This window comes from Phocoena sinus, chromosome 3, assembly GCF_008692025.1.
Source record: "Phocoena sinus isolate mPhoSin1 chromosome 3, mPhoSin1.pri, whole genome shotgun sequence".
In the NCBI taxonomy this organism is placed as follows: Eukaryota; Metazoa; Chordata; class Mammalia; order Artiodactyla; family Phocoenidae; genus Phocoena; species Phocoena sinus.
Window position 1 is genome coordinate 716,588 of NC_045765.1, and position 18,462 is coordinate 735,049.

The 18,462-nt window shown below is 62.2% G+C and overlaps 1 protein-coding gene across 1 annotated transcript; it reads left to right on the plus strand.

Moving 5' to 3' along the window:
- The first annotated feature begins 373 nt into the window (after nucleotides 1-373).
- Nucleotides 374-17,956, plus strand: ABCA7 (ATP binding cassette subfamily A member 7). Its single transcript, XM_032625511.1, is given in 50 exon segments — nucleotides 374-797; nucleotides 885-912; nucleotides 915-950; nucleotides 1,145-1,266; nucleotides 1,269-1,291; nucleotides 1,377-1,453; nucleotides 1,614-1,690; nucleotides 2,022-2,100; nucleotides 2,331-2,479; nucleotides 2,551-2,742; nucleotides 2,995-3,111; nucleotides 3,300-3,467; nucleotides 3,609-3,793; nucleotides 4,306-4,482; nucleotides 4,823-5,045; nucleotides 5,185-5,406; nucleotides 5,484-5,685; nucleotides 5,959-6,064; nucleotides 6,248-6,469; nucleotides 6,834-6,965; nucleotides 7,066-7,220; nucleotides 7,394-7,531; nucleotides 7,710-7,894; nucleotides 8,176-8,240; nucleotides 8,525-8,759; nucleotides 9,016-9,076; nucleotides 9,284-9,388; nucleotides 9,465-9,619; nucleotides 9,841-9,965; nucleotides 10,048-10,146; nucleotides 10,324-10,611; nucleotides 10,852-10,884; nucleotides 10,998-11,175; nucleotides 11,261-11,430; nucleotides 11,802-11,988; nucleotides 12,133-12,263; nucleotides 12,550-12,694; nucleotides 12,787-12,928; nucleotides 13,645-13,774; nucleotides 13,846-13,966; nucleotides 14,041-14,103; nucleotides 15,164-15,270; nucleotides 15,510-15,651; nucleotides 16,241-16,318; nucleotides 16,320-16,380; nucleotides 16,465-16,540; nucleotides 16,869-16,961; nucleotides 17,432-17,516; nucleotides 17,518-17,673; nucleotides 17,775-17,956. Coding segments are annotated over 50 exon segments (6,459 nt in total). The 5' UTR covers nucleotides 374-731; the 3' UTR covers nucleotides 17,922-17,956.
- Nucleotides 17,957-18,462: the final 506 nt, after the last annotated feature.

Genomic DNA, 18,462 nt, shown 5'->3' on the forward strand with positions numbered 1-18,462 from the left:
ACTCCCTGCCCCTCTGGCGGCCTCAGTTTCCCCATCTGTACGATGATGAAGTAGGCCAGGCTGGACAGTTCCAAGCAAGGAACGGGATCAGGAATCGCTGGTTCCAGGCGCCGCCCCTGCTCTTTACTCATTTTCTGGATCTTGTGGGTCTTCTGAGCGGAAGAATACTACGTGAGGGGAGGGCAGAGCTGGGGCCCTGCCTCCAGCTGGGTAACTTGCCTGTCTCTCTGGGGGCCTGGGGTGGCCCCTCTTCCAGCCAGTCGTGTAAAATACTCGTTGCTATTATCATTGGAGAAGAGCGCGGGGTGGGGTGGGGTGGGGGAAGGGAATCCTTCCCCGGGTTAGGGATGAGGCTGGGGGACAGAACCTGGAGGCCCCACCAGTAGGGCTTAGGGTGGAGCCTGGTGAGGAGAGAGTTAAGCCTAGGCTCCACCACCTGCAGGATTAATTGATCGCCTTTGGACCCCCAGCTGCAGCCCTGGGCCCCTCAACCAATGAGATGCGAGGATGGATTCGGGCAGGGCTCCCATTGGCTTACTCCGCCCCTCTGGGGAGACAGGAGCCCCTTTAATTAGCGCGGACTGTTTGCTCGGCTCTAAGCAGAGCTTCCAGGAACTCTGCTCGATAGAGAGATGGTGAGGTTCAGAGAGGAACAGGGAGTTAGTTGCCCGCAGCCGCACAGTACGTCTTCAGCCTGACCCCTCAGTCCTGTCTCCCGTCCTATTCCCACCATGGCCTCCTGGACGGAGCTGATGCTGCTGCTTTGGAAGAATTTCCTGTACCGCAGGAGGCAGCCGGTAATGTCTGGTCGGGTGGGCCAGGGAGGGGCGGCCCGGGCGCCCCCCACGGTCCCCCACTCCCCCCCGCCTGTTCTGCCCCCGCAGTTGCAGCTCTTGGTGGAGCTGATGTGGCCGCACGCCATTCCCACCCCCAACTTGGGCAGCATGAATGTAAGCCTCCCAACGTCCAGCACTTTGGGGTTAGGGTTAGGGTTAGCAGTGGTCACCCCGTGCACAGGGGCCCCAGGGAGAGTCCGGAGCACAGGCCGGGCACTCGAATCATGGCTGAGAGGGAGCACTCTGTCGCCGGGGCTGTCCTCACGCTGGGGACTCAGACGAGAAGCCCACGTCCGGCGTCCCCGCAGGCCATTGCCCCAACAAGCCGCTGCCGTCAGCGGGTACCGTCCCTTGACTCTAGGGCCTCATCTGCAACATGAGCAACACCTGTTTCCCACGGCCCACGCCCACCGAGGAGCCTGGCGTCCTCGTCCTCGGCACCTTCAGGACTCCCTGTAAGCCAGCGGCAGCGGGGGCGGCTGGGTGTGTGTGGGAGGAGGGCCGCCCAGCCACCGCCTCCCGCCCTCTCTCTGTCCCCAGGGTCTCCCGGCTCCTGGCAGATGCCCACAGGATGCTGGCTAGCCCGAGGCAGCTTATGCCTACGCTGAGGGCTGCCCGTGGAGCAGGTGAGAAGGCAGGGCCCAGGGCAGGCAGGGCGGGGCCGGGCTCTGAGCACGCACCTGCCTCCGCGTGCTGGGCTGTGAAACAAGCACGGGGTGGGGCGTGTCTCGGTTTAAGCTTTGCCTAACCCTGGGCTTCTGTGCTTTACTCCCTCAGCCTGGGCTCAGCTGAGTGACTAGCCCAAGGAGGGACCGTCCCTGGCCACTGACCTGCGGAGGACACTGACGCAAGGGGTGAGGTGGGGCAGGGCAAGGCCAGCTGGAGCCCTGGACGCTGTTCTCGTGGAGTCCCGCCCTGCCCCTCGTGGGCCAGCCTCCAGGCCTTTGCCTGGGCCCTCCCTGGTGCCTGGGAGGGCCTGAGATACTCCAGCCCTGAGACCTTGAACAAGCCCATTTGCCTCTAGCAGCCTCAGTTTCCCTGTTTGTAAAATGGGGCCTATGATAGTATGGACCCCCTGGGAACTTAGCAAGGTACCAGGGGGTCCATACTATCATAGGCCCCATTTTACGGCCCCTGGTGCGACAGCAGTGAACATCGTTGTCACCTTGTCATCTTTCTCCCCAGGAATCCCTGGCGTTTGTGCTGGGCCAGGCCCAGGATTCCTTAGACAGCCTTGTGGAAGCAGCAGAAGACCTGGCCCAGGAGATAAGAGGCCCGCGCAGCCTCTACCCCAGCCAGGAAATTGGGTGGGCTGCCTGGAAGGGGAGGTGACAGGGCAGCCCCAGGCACCTATCTTTGGTAGGTTTTGGGGGGGCACTTGGGCAGAAAGAGAGGGAGAGGGTGCTCCTGGTGGAGTCCCCTGCCCTGGTTAAGGCTTGGCGGTGGGACCACGTGGAAGGGAAGCCTGCCCGGGCCCTCTGGTGACCCGTCTCCAGCTCCTGGCGCCGCCTGGCCTGGTGGAGCTGTGGGCACTGCTGTGGAGACCCCAAGGGCCAGGTGGCCCCCTGGAGGCGGTGGCAGAAGCTCTGTGCAGTGCCGGGGGCCCAGCAAGCCGGTACGAGGCCAGTGACCTGAAGGAGCTGGTGTGGCAGGAGCGGCACGGGCCCTGCCACACCACAGCCTGAGTGGCTGAGCTGGCTTCCCAGCCGGGGAGGTGGGGCCAGGACCTGGGCGGGCGCAGGGTCTCATGGTGCACCCCTCGGCGCTAGGCTCCACCCGCACTGAGCTGGTGGGGGCCCTGGACGCCCACCTCCTGTCGCACCGGCTCTGGAGGCGCCTGAAGCCGCTGGTCCTGGGGAAAGTAGTGTTCAGCTCACGGCCCAGGTGACGGTGGGAGGGGTCCCATGTCCCGGCCTCAGACCAGGGCGGGGAGGGCCAGGCCAGCGGGAGGGCCCTGACCAGGAGACGGGCGGCCCCTGGGCTGGGTCCGGGAAGCGGGGTCTAGAAGGGGTAAGAGTTTGCCAGGTTACAGACAGCGCTCAGAGGCACGGGATGGAGCAGAGGGGGGGAAGCAGGAGGGGTGGGCAGTGGTCCTAAGAGGAGGGAAGGGTCATGAACAGGCAAGGCCGGCATAGACCTCGGCGCCCGCCTCCTGCAGGTGAACCGAACCTTCCAGGGGCTGCCGCTGTTGAAGGGCATCCAGGAGGTGTGGGAGCTGCTGGGCGCCCGGCTCTTGAACTTCGCGAACGACAGCGCCGGCGTCGCACGGCTGCAGGTGGGGCCAGGACGCCGGGCAGCAGAGTCATGCCCTGCTGAGGATTTGAGCAAAGGGCAGGGCCTTCTGGGCAAGGGTGTGGAGCTGGGAAGTGGTATCCACGGTGAGCTCCGGCCGCAGGGATGGGAAGAGGGGTGACAGGCCCTGAATGCCCGAAACAGACTCCCACCTTCCCCGACACCCCCCAGAGGCTCCTGCAGGTCACAGGAAGAAGGCAGCCAGGAGCTGGAGGCTAGGACCGGGGGGGGGGGGAGGCTCTTCGTGCCTTTCTGAACCCCCGAAGTGGTGGCTGCAGCTGGCATGAGGCCCATGCTGATATGGGACACATGGTGGGCACACTGGGCCGTGTGATGGAAGTGAGGGGCCGCCCACCTGGGGAAATCTCTTTGAGGGAAGGGGCAGCCCTGCTGTGGGACTCCTAGGAGGAAACGCGGCTCCACCCTCAGGTCCAGAGGAGAACCCTGGGACCTCGGACCCATAGCCCAAGCCCCTCCCAGTGCGTGACTCTGGACAAGCTGGAGGCTGCGCCCTCAGAGGCTGCCCTGGTGGAGCGGGCCCTGGAGCTGCTCTCCGAGCCCGAGGACTTCCCGGACTCTTCGCAGTCCCCAGGCCCTGGCCATGTGCGCATCAAGATCCGCATGGACATCGATGACGTCACAAGAGCCTATAAGATCAGGGACAGGTGGGGGGCCTTGTGGGGCGGGGCCGAGGGAATGGGGATGCCAGGGAGCATCCCACCTACCATAGACCTTGGTAGGTGGAGCCCAACGCTCCTTAGACCAATTGGGGCCTGCGGTGGGCGGAGCCTATGGTGTGAGGGGCGCGGCCAAGGGCTTGGCAGGCGCGGGCTCAACCCTCGGCTTCTGGGATAAGATTAGAGCGCTTGGGGCTCCCCTGATGGCGCAGTGGTTGAGAGTCCGCCTGCCGATGCAGGGAACACGGGTTCGTGCCCCGGTCCGGTAAGATTCCCACATGCCGCGGAGCTGCTGGGCCCGTGAGCCATGGCTGCTGAGCCTGCTCTGCAACGGGAGAGGCCACAAGAGTAAGAGGCCCACGTACAGCAAAAAAAAAAAAAAAAAAAAAAAAAGATTAGAGCGTTTGGCAGGTGGGGCTACGTGCGTACTTGAGGAGGCAGGTGAGGGCGGAACTAGAGTTGTGATGGGCAGGTCCCAGCCACTCCCATACTCGCCTCAGATTTTGGGACCCCGGTGCGGCTGCTGACGCGCTGATGGACCTGCGCTACGTGTGGGGCGGCTTCGTGTACCTGCAGGACCTGCTGGAGAGCGCAGCCCTGCGCGTGCTCACTGGAGCCGCGCCCCGCGCCGGCCTCTACCTGCAGCAGATGCCCTACCCGTGCTACGTGGACGACGCGTGAGCGCCCCCTCCTCAGATGCCAGATCCGGGTCTCAGGGTGCGGCCAGGGTTCCGTTTGCAATATTCACGCAGTCAAGGCTGAGAACTACAGTTTAGAGGGACCACTCTCCGTGACTTGTAGCGGGAGGAGCAGGGATTCCTGAGGGTCGGGGGTCTCCGGGAGCTGGGAGAATGTGGCCTAACAGCCAGAACCCTGAGGCGCTATCAAGGGTCTGATGATAAGGGAGGACAAATGTCCTCGGCTGGCCTCACCTTGGGATCCCAGTGCGCGCATCCTCGTGCCAGATGGGGGCAGCGCGGAGTCTCCGGCCTCCACCCCAGCTGCCCACTGCCCCAGGTTCCTGCGCGTGCTGAGCCGGTCACTGCCACTCTTCCTGATGCTGGCCTGGATCTACTCGGTGGCGCTGACCGTGAAGGCTGTGGTGCGTGAGAAGGAGACGAGGCTGTGCTGCACGATGCGCGCCATGGGGCTCAGTGGCGCCGTGCTTTGGCTGGGCTGGTTCCTCAGCTGTCTCGGGCCCTTCCTTCTCAGCACCGCGTTGCTCATGCTGGTGCTCAAGGTGGGCGCACTCCGGCCTTCCCGGCTCCAGGATGGGTGCACGTGTACGCGGGAGGGTAACAGGCAGGGGGCGCCTCGCGGGGTTGCGCGTCCCTGGGCGAATCCGTGCGCTCCCTCCAGCTGCCTTTGCCTCCCTGCAGCTCGGGGACATCCTCCCCTACAGCCACGCGGTGGTGCCCTTCCCGTTCTTGGCGGCTTTCAAGGTGGCCACGGTGGTCCAGAGCTTCTTTCTGAGCGCCTGCTTCTCCCGAGCCAACCTGGCAGCCGCCTGCAGGGGCCTCGCCTACTTCGTGCTCTATCTGCCCTACGTGCTGTGCGTGGCCTGGCGGGACCCACTGCCCGTGGGCGGCCGTGTGGCCGCGGTGAGAGCCGGGTCGGGTGGGGTGCAGGGGTGCAAGGCACCCTTAGCTGCCCTTGCTTTCCACCCACCTACCTGCAGAGCCTTCTGTTGCCCGTGGCCTTCGGCTTCGGCTGCGAGGACCTGGCACTGCTGGAGGAGCAGGGCGAGGGCGCGCAGTGGCACAACGTGGGCACTGGGCTTACAGCCGATGTCTTCAGCCTGGCCCAGGCCTCGGGTCTTCTGCTGCTCGACGCTGCGCTCTACGGCCTCGCCACTTGGTACCTGGAGGCTGTGTGCCCAGGTGGGCCGTAAGAGGTGCACAGGCGCCAGGGAGGCTGGGCTGAGGGGCGGGGCCCAGGATGGGGCGGGGCTTAGGGGGGTCTGGAAGCCGGAGGTGAGAGGGTGGGGATTCCTGGCACCTGAGCACATGCGCACAGGTGGCTGCGTTTGAGGGATGGTCTGGGGTGGGTGGGCGGGGCTTCCTGATTACTTCCTACCTGGATGCCCTAATCCCAGCGGCCGGCACACACCAGGGGAATGGGCTCAAGCGGTAACTGAGTACCACTCCCCACAGGCGAGTACGGGATCCCCGAACCGTGGAACTTTCCCTTTTGGAGGAGCTACTGGTTTGGGCCTCAGACCTCCAAGTGCCCAGCCCCCTGCCCCACAGGACCCCAAGGGTGAGGCCCGACAGACCTTAGCAGCCACTTCCCTGTCTGGATTCCCAGGCCCCCCCCAAAACCCAGGTTCCCGCGGATCCCAATCCTCTGGACACCCCTAGTCCTCCAGGCCCCCTGAGGCTCCCCTAACTCCTACAGATCCCTGCCCCACAAGTCCCCGACTCCACAGACCAGCTTGAACAGCCCCCAGGACCCCGGGGGCTCCCATGGCTGAGTCTGCCCTCCTTCCCCAATGCTGGTGGAAGAGGCGCCCCCTGGCCTGATTCCAGGAGTCTCCATACGGAGCCTGGAAAAGCGCTTTCCTGGTAACCCACAGCCGGCCCTGCACGGGCTCAGCCTGGACTTCTACCAGGGTCTCATCACCGCCTTCCTGGGCCACAATGGGGCTGGCAAGACGACAACTCTGTGAGCAGCCGTCGCTCCCCTCCCCCCCAGTTCCTCTCTCCCTGCCCCCCAGGGCCTCAGCTTGCACACCTGTTCAAGGGGAAGGACATCTGGGGTCAGAAGGTCCCTGTCTGTACAGTGAGGACAGGGCACCCCCTTCCCCAGTTCACTTTGGGTCCCCCCCGCAAGTTCACTTTGGATACGCAATAGGTAGGCGATAAGTATATTCTCTGAGCCTCACTCTCCCTCCCCTGTAAAATGGGAACATAATACTCCTTCGGTCTGGGCATACAGTAGGTGCCCTATATGTGCTGGTGCCTCTTCTCTGGGAACCTCAGTTTCCCCCTCTGAAGGAGCAGCTGCTCTGCGATCCCTGCACCCCCAGGTCCATCCTAACCGGCCTCTTCCCACCCACTGCTGGCTCCGCCTGTGTCCTGGGCCACGATGTCCGATCCAACATGGCAGCCATCCGGCCCCACCTGGGAGTCTGCCCACAGTACAGTGTGCTGTTTGACATGTGCGTCTCAGTGGGCCTGGGGCATGGCAATGGGGGGCTGGGTGCTCTCTGGGCCCCTGCCCACCATGGTAGCCACCCTGTCTTTTGCCCATGGCCACAGGCTGACCGTGGATGAACACGTCTGGTTCTATGGGTGGTTAAAGGGTCTGAGTGCAGCTGCCGTGGGCCCCGAGCAGGACCGTCTGATGCAGGATGTGGGACTGGTCCCCAAGCGGCATGCACAGACTCGCCACCTCTCTGGGGAGGAGCCTTTGGGTCTGCAGAGATGAGGATGGGGAGGGGGCTAGGGCTTTATCCTGAGGATGGGGGGATGCCAGAGGAGACAGGAACCGAGGTCCAGGTGGGTAGGGAGAGGCGCAGGAAGAAGGGAGGTAGCCCTGCCCAAGCCTGTGGGTCCTGTTGAGATCCCAACCCCTGTCCCAACCCAGGCGGGATTCAGTGGAAGCTTTCAGTGGCCATTGCCTTTGTGGGTGGCTCCCAAGTCGTTATCTTGGATGAGCCCACAGCTGGTGTGGATCCTGCTTCCTGTCGAGGTATTCGGGAGCTGCTGCTCAAATACCATGATGGTAAGAATTGGGGGTGGCCTGAGGTTCCCCTGGATTCTGCTTGAGAGGCCAGAAGATGTTTCTGACAAAGAGGTGTTGGGGGATGGGGTTTTGAGGGATGAGTAGGAGTTCACTGCATAGGGCAGAGACCACAGCTTCGGCAGCCTGATGGCATGAGTGGGTTGGGTCCCATGCCCAGATCGCACATTGATCCTCTCCACCCACCACCTGGATGAGGCAGAGCTGTTGGGAGACCGTGTGGCAGTGGTGGCGGGCGGCCGCTTGTGCTGCTGTGGCTCCCCGCTCTTCCTGTGGTGTCATTTGGTCTCCAGATACTACCTGACACTGGTGAAGGGTCCCCCAGCCCTGGCCACCAGCAAAAAGGTGAGGGCTGGGCTTCCCTGGTGGCGCAGTGGTGGAGAGTCCGCCTGCCGTTGCAGGGGACACGGGTTCGTGCCCCGGTCTGGGAAGATCCCACATGCCGCGGAGCGGCTGGGCCCGTGAGCCATGGCCGCTGAGCCTGCGCATCCGGAGCCTGTGCTCCGCAACGGGAGAGGCCACAACAGTGAGAGGCCCGCGTACCGCAAAAAAAAAAAAAAAAAAGTGAGGGCTGGAGCTGACCTCCATCCACTGTCTCTCAAGGCTCTGGCCAGCCCTGCCCGCAGGGTGACACTGACTTGAAAGACAACATGGATCCTGGGCAGGAAAGGGAGCCAGGCCAGCACTGCCGGTGAGGGCCAGGGTGGGAGAGCCAGAGTGAGGGGCTGTTGGGTGGCAGTGGCTTGGTTCAGGGCAAAAGGGCTTCACAACCCCAGGCTTGACTCCTGACCCCAGGCTGAGCTGACACATGGACCTACTCCTGGACTCCGACCCTGGGTGGACTCTGGCTCTGACCCCCGGTCAAGTCCTGCCCTTGGGTACCTAATCCTGACGTTCTCTGCCCTCAGGGACAGGTCCCTCATGGGTCACCCAGGCCCCTTCTCCAGGGGGGCAGGGATAGGAGGGGCGGGGCAGGAGCCACGGCTGCCCACGCCTCCAGGGCCCCTGACATGCTCAGCTGCTGGCCCTGGTGCAGAGCCACGTGCCCGGGGCACGGCTGGTCAAAGAGCTGCCACACGAGCTGGTGCTGGCGCTGCCCTACCAGGGCGTCCCGAACAGTAGCTTCGCTGAGCTCTTCTGCGAGCTGGACCAGCGGTTGGGGAAGCTGGGACTGGCCGGCTTCAGGATCTCCGACACCAGCCTGGAGGAGGTGTGGCTCCTGGGGGAGGTGTGGGGGTGCCGGGAGGAGGGCTGCCTGGAGGAGGTGGTGCTTGGAAGGATGAAGAGGAGTCTGCCTATTGACAGCTGGGTGTCCCAGGGTGGAGTCAGGGCACCCACAGAAGCCTGGAGACTCAGGGGCCCTCCGGGAGGCCTGGGGACCCCCAGTGTATGAGGGGTGGTGGCTCTCGAGTCCCCCTCCCTCCCCTGTGTCCCCAGGCTCTGAGCGCCCTGCTTCGTCTCCCCAGATCTTCCTGAAGGTGGTGGAGGACTGTGCTATGGACACAGGCCCAGGGGGTGCGGCCGCAGGTCTCTGTCTTGATCCCTCAACCTGGTCCAGAGTTGGACCTGACTTTAGACCAAGTCCCCATCCCTGGCTGACGTGGCCCAAGGCATAGCCCTGACCTCCACCCCTGATTCCTGACCCCTCCACTGTGAACCTTGACGTTAGCCCAGACCCCAGGCTGAACACTAACCCTGACCCTGACCCTGACCCCAACACTGGTAACTCCACAGATGGTAGGCCCAGGCAGCACCCATGCTCAGGCATTGCTCAACTGGACGTGACTGCAAGGCTGCAGATTCTGCCAGAGGAATCAGCCCTGGAGAATGGGGGGCTGGGTGAGTTGTCCCCACCCGGCCCTGTGGCCCCTCCTGGTCCCCGGGGCATGAGCACTGACCCTCCTCTCCCTCACAGCGGGATCTGCCCCCGAGACACAGGCCTTGCAGAGCTCTGGGCCAGACGCCGCAGGCTGTGTACATGGCTGGGTGCTGGCCCACCAGCAGCTCCGGGCCTTGCTTCTCAACCGCTTCCTGCTTGCCCGCTGCAGCCGCTGTGGCCTGTTCACACAAGTGAGGGGGGCCAGGCACGAGGGAGGGCGTGTGGGGGACCCTGAGTGCCTGTTCTCCACTCTGTGACCTAATTCAACAGCCTAACCCCAGGTGTATCCCCTACTCTGAACACTTTCTGAAAGCACTGGGGAGCCATGGATGGTTCTAGAGCGGGATCAGGGAAGGGTGCAGGCAAGCTTGGAGGGCAGACCAGGAGGGCAGCTGATGGACTGGTCCTTCAGACTGGGCTGCCTGCCCTCTTCGTGGCCTTGGCACTGGTGTTCAGCCTCATCGTGCCTCCTTTCGGATACTACCCAGCTCTGCAGCTCAGTCCCAGCATGTATGGCTCCCAAGCGTCCTTCTTCAGGTGGGTGCAGAGGAGAGGGGCCTGGTGGTGGGAGCGCCAGGAGCCTGGGGGTACAGCCCTGACCTGCGCCCCCTTTGCGCAGCGAGGATGCCCCAGGGGACCCTGAACGTGCCCGCCTGCTCGAGGTGCTGCGGGAAGAGGCCGGATTGGAGGAGGCTTACCTGAAAAATAACTCCAACAGGTGAGGGCCCGCCAGCCTGGACCTTTCTCCTCTCTGGTTTCAGTTTCTCTATCTGAGCTCTGGCCAGTGGGCCTCAGGGTGCCTTGGGTATCCCCCATGCCTGCTTGGGAGCTGGGCGCTCCCGCATTCCAGGAACCCTGGAAGCCGGGTGCCCCAGCCCTGCACCCACCCTCGCAGGGCACCTGAGTGCACACAGCCTGCTGTCTGCCAGTTCTCGGTGCCCGAGGTTCCTGCAGATGTGGCTAAGGTCTTGGCCAGCGGCAACTGGACTCCGGAGTCTCCGTCCCCTGCCTGCCAGTGCAGCCAGCCTGGTGCCCACCACCTGCTGCCCGACTGTCCTGCTGTGGCCGGCTGCCCCCCGCCTCCCCAGGCACCGACCAACTCGGGCAAAGTGGTCCAGAGCCTAACAGGCCGGAAACTGTCTGACTTCCTGGTCAAGACCTACCCACGCCTGGTGCGCCAAGGGTGAGCACTGCCCTGGACTTGGCGTGCCCGGCCGTAGCATGGGTCCTCAGGTGGAGGAAGTGTTCTGTTCCTGGGGGAGGCTGGGGAGAGGGCGATGTCCAGCCTGGGGTTCCCAGCTGGGGCTTCCTAGGAGCCCTCCATACCTCATCGTTTCTATTTATCTCGCCCAAATCAACTCCCTAGCATCTCTCTATCTCTGTCTCACTCATCTTTCTGTCTGTGTGTCTGTCTCTGTCACAGCCTGAAGACCAAGAAGTGGGTAAACGAGGTCAGGTGAGGAGTGTCCCCTGCCTGGGCTCCATTCCTGTGCCCTCTGCCTGCCTGCTGGGAGACCTGCCACCCCATCCTCCCCGACCCTCAGCTGCCCCTCCTCCACTGCCTCACAGGTATGGGGGCTTCTCCCTGGGGGGCCGAGACTCGGGCCTGCCCTCGGGGCTTGAGGTGGGCCCCTCTGTGGAGGAGCTGCGGGCACTGCTGAGCCCCCAACTGGGCGGGGCCCTCGACCGCATCCTGAACAACCTCACAGCATGGGCTCTTGGTCTGGACATTCAGGATGGCCTCAAGGTGGGAACTGGGAGTGGTGGGCTGGCGCTGCTGGGCGTAGGTCTGACCCCCGCACGCTGACCCCTTGGCCCTGACCCTACCACAGATCTGGTTCAACAACAAGGGCTGGCATGCCGTGGTGGCCTTTGTCAACGGAGCCAACAACGCTCTCCTACTTGCCCGCCTGCCGCCAAGCCCCGCCCACCGTGCCCACAGCATCACCACGCTCGATCACCCCCTGAACCTCACCAAGGAGCAGCTGTCTGAGGCCACGCTGTGAGTCCCCCAGCTCTGTGTATCCCCCCAGCATCAGCTGTTTTCTCTGTTGTTTGGGGCGATGGGAGTTGGATTTACGCTCTGCTACGCTCTTGCTGTGTAAATGGGGAACAGGAACTGCCCCTCTCCGCTCCCTAGGCCAGGGTAATGGGACATCATCAGGCTCCATGGGCTCCAGTCTCCCCCAGCTGCCTGCACATTCTCGTCACATCAACTTTTATTCTACTAGAGACCTGGAAAACCTCTCCCTGCCTAATGACCCGAAATGGCTCAGGCCATCTCCCCCATCCATACCCAGCCCTGAGGACTTCTGTCCCATCAGTGGTGTGCACAGTTCCCCCTCTGAACAGCTCATGTACTCTCGTCCCCAGAATGGCCTCCTCAGTGGACGTGCTTGTCTCCATCTGTGTGGTCTTCGCCATGTCCTTTGTCCCGGCCAGCTTCACCCTTGAACTTTCTCTGGGACGTGGTGCGGGGACTGCCTGGAGGGGTGGGGGCCCCGCCACCACTTGCCACTGCCCCTTCTGGCCCTTTCTGGGCAGGGACTTGTCTAGGATGGCCCAAGTAAAGTCTTGGGGATTGTGGGAGACCTCATGTCCTGCTACCCAAAGCACAGGGAGGAGGTCAGGGTGGGGCACAGTGCCGAGGGTGCCAGTTCCCACCCCTGCACACTGAGGGGGGAAACTGCCATCTCCAATGCAGTGTAACTACTTGGTGCCAGTGTCCATCGTGGTGCTCATCTTTCTGGCCTTCCAGCAGAGGGTCTTCCAGCAGAGGGCATACGTGGCCTCTGCCAACCTGCCTGCCCTCCTGTTGTTGCTACTACTGTATGAGTGAGGCCCCTAGCCCTTCAGGGTTTGTTCTTACTGACCGCCACCCCTCCAACACTGTTGAGGGAGATGGGGCTCTGTAGCAGCTCCTAAGGAGAGGGTATGGAGCTCTGAAGTGACCCCAAGTGTGATCTAATTCAGTGGTGTGCCGAGGTGGCCTTAAAAGCTCATCTTGGCTTGATCCACGTTATAGAGGCCTAAAACACAGAATTAGGAAGGGAGATCTGTATTACTTTTAGGGCTGCTCAGCCCCTGTCTGGCAGTAACAGTGGCTCCTGTTACCCCTCAGGTGGTCAATCACACCGCTCACGTACCCACCCTCCTCCTTCTTCTCCATGCCCAGCATGGCCTACATGGTGCTCACCTGCATCAGCCTCTTTATCAGCATCAACGGCAGCATGGCCACCTTTGTGCTCGAGCTCTTCTCTGATCAGGTGGGACCCGACAAGGTTGGGCCTCGGGCTGAGGTTGGACTGGGCATCGGCCTTGGCCCCTTACCCACCTCCTTCTTCCTGCCCCTGAGTAGAAGTTACAGGAGGTGAGCTGGATCCTGAAACGGGTCTTCCTTATCTTTCCTCACTTCTGCCTGGGCTGGGCGCTCATTGACATGGTGAGGATCCAGGCCATGGCTGACGCTTTTGAGCGCTTGGGTGAGAACTTCCCTCCAGGTGAGGAAGTGCCAGATGAGAGTCAATTCTATGGGGTAGGGACAAACAGTAGCCCCCAGGAAGAGACCTGGAGGTCTTAGGTGGCCCCCAAGGGCTTGAGGGCCAAGTTAGACGTACAGCAAAGCAGCCATAAAATCTAATTCCATTTGGTCACATCGTAAAAGGTCTAAGGCTCTAAGTAAGGGAGGTGGTGATACCGCTGTTTTCTTTTTCTTTTCTTTTTTTCTTATATATGCGTTTTAATAGATTTATTTAATTAATTTATATATTGGCTGCGTTGGGTCTTCACTGCGCGAGGGCTTTCTCTAGTTGCGGCGAGTGGGGGCTACTCTTCGTTGCGGTGCGCGGGCTTCTCACTGCGGTGGCTTCTCTTGTTGCGGAGCACGGGCTGTAGGTGCATGGGCTCAGCCGTTGTGACTCACGAGCTCCAGAGCGCAGGCTCAGTAGTTGTGGCACGTGGGCCTCATTGCTCTGCGGCATGTGGGATCTTCCTGGACTAGGGCTCGAACCCGTGTCGTCTGCATTGGCAGGTGGATTCTTAAGCACTGCGGCACCAGGGAAGCCCCGATGCCGCTGTTTTCCATGCCAATTAGACCCCAGTTGAGTGGCCTATTCAGCTTGGTCCTTTCCCTTAAGAACCCAGGGTGACCTGAATGGGGAGAGGCCCAGAAACCAAACCCCTAAAATGACCCAATCCCTCCTTCATGTCCTCACAGGAGATGGGCAGTTGCAGTCACCCCTGCGCTGGGAGGTCGTCAGCAAGAACCTTTTGGCCATGTTGATACAGGGGCCCATCTTCCTCCTCTTTACACTCCTGCTGGAGCACCACAACTGCCTCCTGCCACAGTCAGTGGGGACCACGGAGGGTGGTAGGGGCTGGGATCTGGCTTTGGGCCCACTCATGTCTCTGTCCTCAGACCCAAGCTGAGGCTGCTGCCTGCCCTGGGAGAGGAGGATGAGGATGTGGCCCATGAGCGGGGACGGGTGGTACAAGGAACCACCGAGAGGGACGTGTTGGTGCTGAGGGACCTGACCAAGGTGGGTGCAGAGTGCTGGGTTGGGTGGCTCCCACTGATCCACCCACCTTTCTCATGGACCTGTATCCCTCCCAGGTGTACCCTGGGCAGAGGACACTGGCTGTCGACCTCCTGTGTCTGGGGATCTCCCCTGGTGAGGTAAGTCCAGGGTGGAGGTCCTGGTGCAGGGGTGAGAGGCTGCCCTACTGTGCACCCAGTGCTCTGTACTGTTTGTGCCTACCTCCTTCTACTGAACACCTACTGTGAGCCTGTTTCCCTTTATTGAGCACCTACTGTGTACTTTTATTGAGTACCTACTGCCTGCCAATAATTGAAGTCCTATTTTGAGCCAACAAATCTCATTAAGCACCTACTGCATGCTTACATTTATTGACCCCTACTGTGTGCAATAAGGTATTAATAAGATCCTAGTGAGGACAGATTTATTATTGAGCATCTATTGGGCCCCCATACATATGCCTGCTACCTTAATCAAGCACCTACTCTGTGCTAGCACTTATTGAGTACCAGTTGTATATACTAAAGCATTACTGAGCCCCCCTTGTGTGTACCAAAAGTGTATTGAATGTCACCTTTGTGGTGATCAACTTTTATCAAATCAACAGCATTTATTGAGCCCCTACTATATATGTATCAAGCACTTGCTAATGACCAATATTTAGTAGGCACCTGCTTTGTACCAGTTCACATTCAAGCAATTGCTTTGTGCAAACTTTTCTGCTGTGGGCCGTTTACTGGCCACCTACTAGGGGCTGGCACATACCTGTGCACATGTGTGGTGTGTTAGTGTCGTAGTCACTCTTTAGCAAGTGCCTACTGTGTGCAGCCAACCTCTCCACTGTGGGCTGACTGCACACCCAGCATGAATTCTCAGCAGGTGCCGTTGCCATCAGGTACCCACTGCATGGCAGGAAACATTCTGAAATCTCCTGCCTCGATATTTATGGAGCACTGGCCGTGTGTGACCTTTATAGGATAACGTACTGCGTGCCAGGATCGATTAAACACATGCTGTGTGCCAACCAGAATTCCTGCTGTGTGACAGCTGTATGCCTACCCACACACCCCAGTATCTGCCCCAGGGGTCCCCTTGTCCACAGCCCTCCACGTGGAAACTGAGTTACCCACCCCCAGAAATCAGAGATGCTGGGACAAGTGTCCAGGCCTCTGTGAGTACCGTCTCTGGGTGTACCCACAGTGTTTTGGGCTGCTGGGCGTGAACGGAGCGGGGAAAATGTCCACGTTCCACATGGTGACTGGGGACACGGTGCCCAGCGGGGGCGAGGTGGTGCTGGCAGGCCACAGGTGAGGGGCTTTGGAGCCTTTGTTCCTCCCCACCCCTCGCCTTTGCATGCACGGATCGGGTGGGGCTCGAGTCCCTGACCCCCACACCTCTGCAGGGTTGACCTGGCCCTGAGACACCTTCTGTCCCTTACCAGGGTGGGTGGGTGGGTGGGTGGGTGGGCGGGCCCTGAGACCCCTGCCTGCCCCCAGCATGGCCGGGGCCCAGCTAGTTCCTGAAGTTCTCTGTTCCCCATCCCCAGCGTGGCCTGGGAACCGGCCGTAGCTCACTGTCGCATGGGCTACTGCCCTCAGTTGGATGCCATCTTCGAGCTGCCGACCGGCCGCGAGCACCTGGAGCTGTTTGCACGCCTGCGCGGTGTCCCAGAGGCCCAGGTTGCCCAGGTGACACTCCCACAACCAACCCCTCCGGTCTCCGCCCCCAACCCCGCCCCTGGACCGTAGCCTACCCTGGTGCTCCTTGGCCACACCCTGAGTCCAGGTCCACCCACGCTTGGTCCTCTGGCCCCGCCCCTGCCCTCCCCCAGCTCCTACATACTCACTTGGGTCTGCCTCCCTTTCCCACTGTCCTCCCTGCTTAGGGACCCGCCCCTTCCCTCCTTGACCCTTCTGGCTATGGCCCCGCCTACTCACGTCCTGCTTAGGGCTTCCTGGTGGCTTCCTGCCCTGGGCCAGGTCCCGCCTCTCCCTTACTCTGGCCCCGCCCTCAGGTAGCAGTCCTGCCCCTGTACTCGCTCTGGCCCCACCCTCTTTAGTTACCTTCCACCCCCTTCCTCGCCCTAGCCCCTCCCACTCACCCTGCTCCCCCATGCTCACTCTGCCACCCCCTCATTCTGGCCCTCCTCCTCACTCTGGTCCCCCATTCTCTGACCCCCGCTATCCTGGCCCCCCTGCTCACTCTGGTCCCCCTACTCTGACCCGGCCCCCCCCCCCCACATGCTCACTCCACTCCTCCCACTTCGTCCCGCCACAGACAGCAAGCTCGGGCCTGGGGCGCCTGGGCCTCTCTCAATGTGCGGACAGGCCCGTGGGCACCTACAGCCGTGGCAACTAAGCGGAAACTGGCGACAGCCGTGGCTCTGGTGGGGGATCCAGCTGTGGTCTCTCTGGTATGTGAGGGGGAGGGCAGGGGGGCGTGTGCGCAGAGTAGGGGCGGGGCGGGGCCCCGCTTAAGCATCTCCCTGCTCCCAGGATGAGCCCCCGCTGGCACGGACCCTGGCGCACGGCGTTTTCTCTGGAACAGCCTTCTGGGCGTGGTGCACACGTCACACAGGTGGGCCCCGAACCGGACGCCTGGGTCTGCGGGTCCAGGTGTTCCATCCTGGGGAGAAAGGTGGACCAGGCCCGAGCTAGAGACTGTCAGAGCACAGGGTCGCAGGGGATGGCATGGTCCTCGCTTGGGGGAGGGTGCCAGGCCTGAGTGGGAGAACACACGGAGGTGGTACCCGGCCCAGGGAACAGAGCAGTCTGGGCCTGACAGGAAGTGTTCAGAGCACAGGGTGGTCCAGAGCTGGAGGATGAGGGTCCCCAGCAGGAGCAGCCCAGTGCCCGGCACCGCCCGTCCAGGCCTGGCCAGAGCTCACGGCTCCGGGCTCCCACAGCGTGGAGGAGAGTGAGGCGCTCTGCACGCACCTGGCCATCGTGGTGAACGGGCGGTTCCGCTGCCTGGTCAGCACGCAGCACCTCCAGGGCCGGTGAGTGGGGTGAGGCTTCAAGGCCTGGGTGCGGGCAGATCCGGGTGGGGGTGTAGGTGGGGCCGGAGGGGAGATCAAGCGGGGCCAGGTTGGCTCTCAGCGGGGGAGAGACAAGCATCATGGACTGTCCGGGATGAGAGGGGTGATGAGGTCTGAGGGCTGAGGGTGGGTCCGTGGGCGGAGACACAAGAAGGTCTGCAAGTGGGTGTGGCCCAGAGATGGGACTGGGGCGTGGCATTGCATGGGCGGGGCCTGGGAGAAGCAGGGTTAGAGAAGGGATGAGCATGTAGGAGGGGCGAGGGCGAGCAGGGGTTGGGGTCAGGTCTGTTGGGCAGGGGGCCAAGAAGAGCCAGGTATAGGGGTGGGGCTAGGAGAGAGCTGGAGGGTGGTGTGGGTGGGTCTTAGGGAAGAGTGGGCTGCGGGACTCCACCCCACCCCACCCTACCCTACCCTACCCCACCCCACCCTAGGTTCAGGGCTTGCCACACGCTGACCCTGCGGGTGTCCGAGTCTCAGTCCGAGTCGGTGGCAGCCTTCGTGGCAGCCACGTTCCCGGGGGGCCGAGCTACGGAAGGTGCACGGTGGCCGCCTGCGCTTCCAGCTGCCTCCGGGAGCGTGCTGCGCCTTGGTGCACCTCTTTGGAGAGCTGGCGGCACGTGGCACAGAGCACGGTGTGGAGGACGTCTCGGTGAGCCAGACCACGCTGGAGGAGGTGACCTCAGCGCCAGGACAGGGCTGGTGGTAAGGGTGGGGCTGGGGGCCAGACCCTTCAGCTGACCTCCCTTCCTGTTTCCTTGGGCTGCCCAGCACTAGGTGTTCCTGTAACTCTCCAAGGATCAGGGGAAGGAGGAGGATGAGAAGGACGCAGAAGTGGAGGCGGACCCTGTGCCAGGCCCACAGACCCCCAGACTCATCACCCAGTTCCTCGAGGACCACAGCATGGCCGGGACGGTGCTCTGAGCCTCCCTCTCCTCCGTGGAGCTGGTGGGAGGCCCTGGGAGTGACCAAGGCAGGGCAGAGGGGTTGGAGCCGCGACCCAGGCTCCCTGAGGGGTTGCTGCCCTGGAGGGAATACAGAGAAGTCATGGTGTGAAGCCCTCCACGCGTGTGTCCATGCGTCAGGCTGCATGCTTGTCCAAAAATGGCTCTCCATGTCTGGATATCGGGCCTGGCACCCGAGTGTGTGCAGGAGTTAGTCTGTGGACACAGATGCAATCTCTAGGGGGCAGGTGAGAGTCCAGCTGCAGCCGACTGGACTCCCAGCTCTGAAGCCCTCTGTGGTGGGCTGGGGCGTGTCTTTCTGCAGGTTTGCCCTTCATAAGAGCCTGGACAATGGTCCCGGGGCCCCTAAGTGCCCACGTGGTTCTGGCGCCTGAGGGCGGTACCTGTGAGTGGCTGGTCATGAAATGGGCATGCGGTCAGGGCTCAAGAATGTCTGGGGCAGCTGGAGGAGCCCAGCAGGGGCGACCCAGACCTCAGGCCTCCTGACCAGGTTAGAAGCC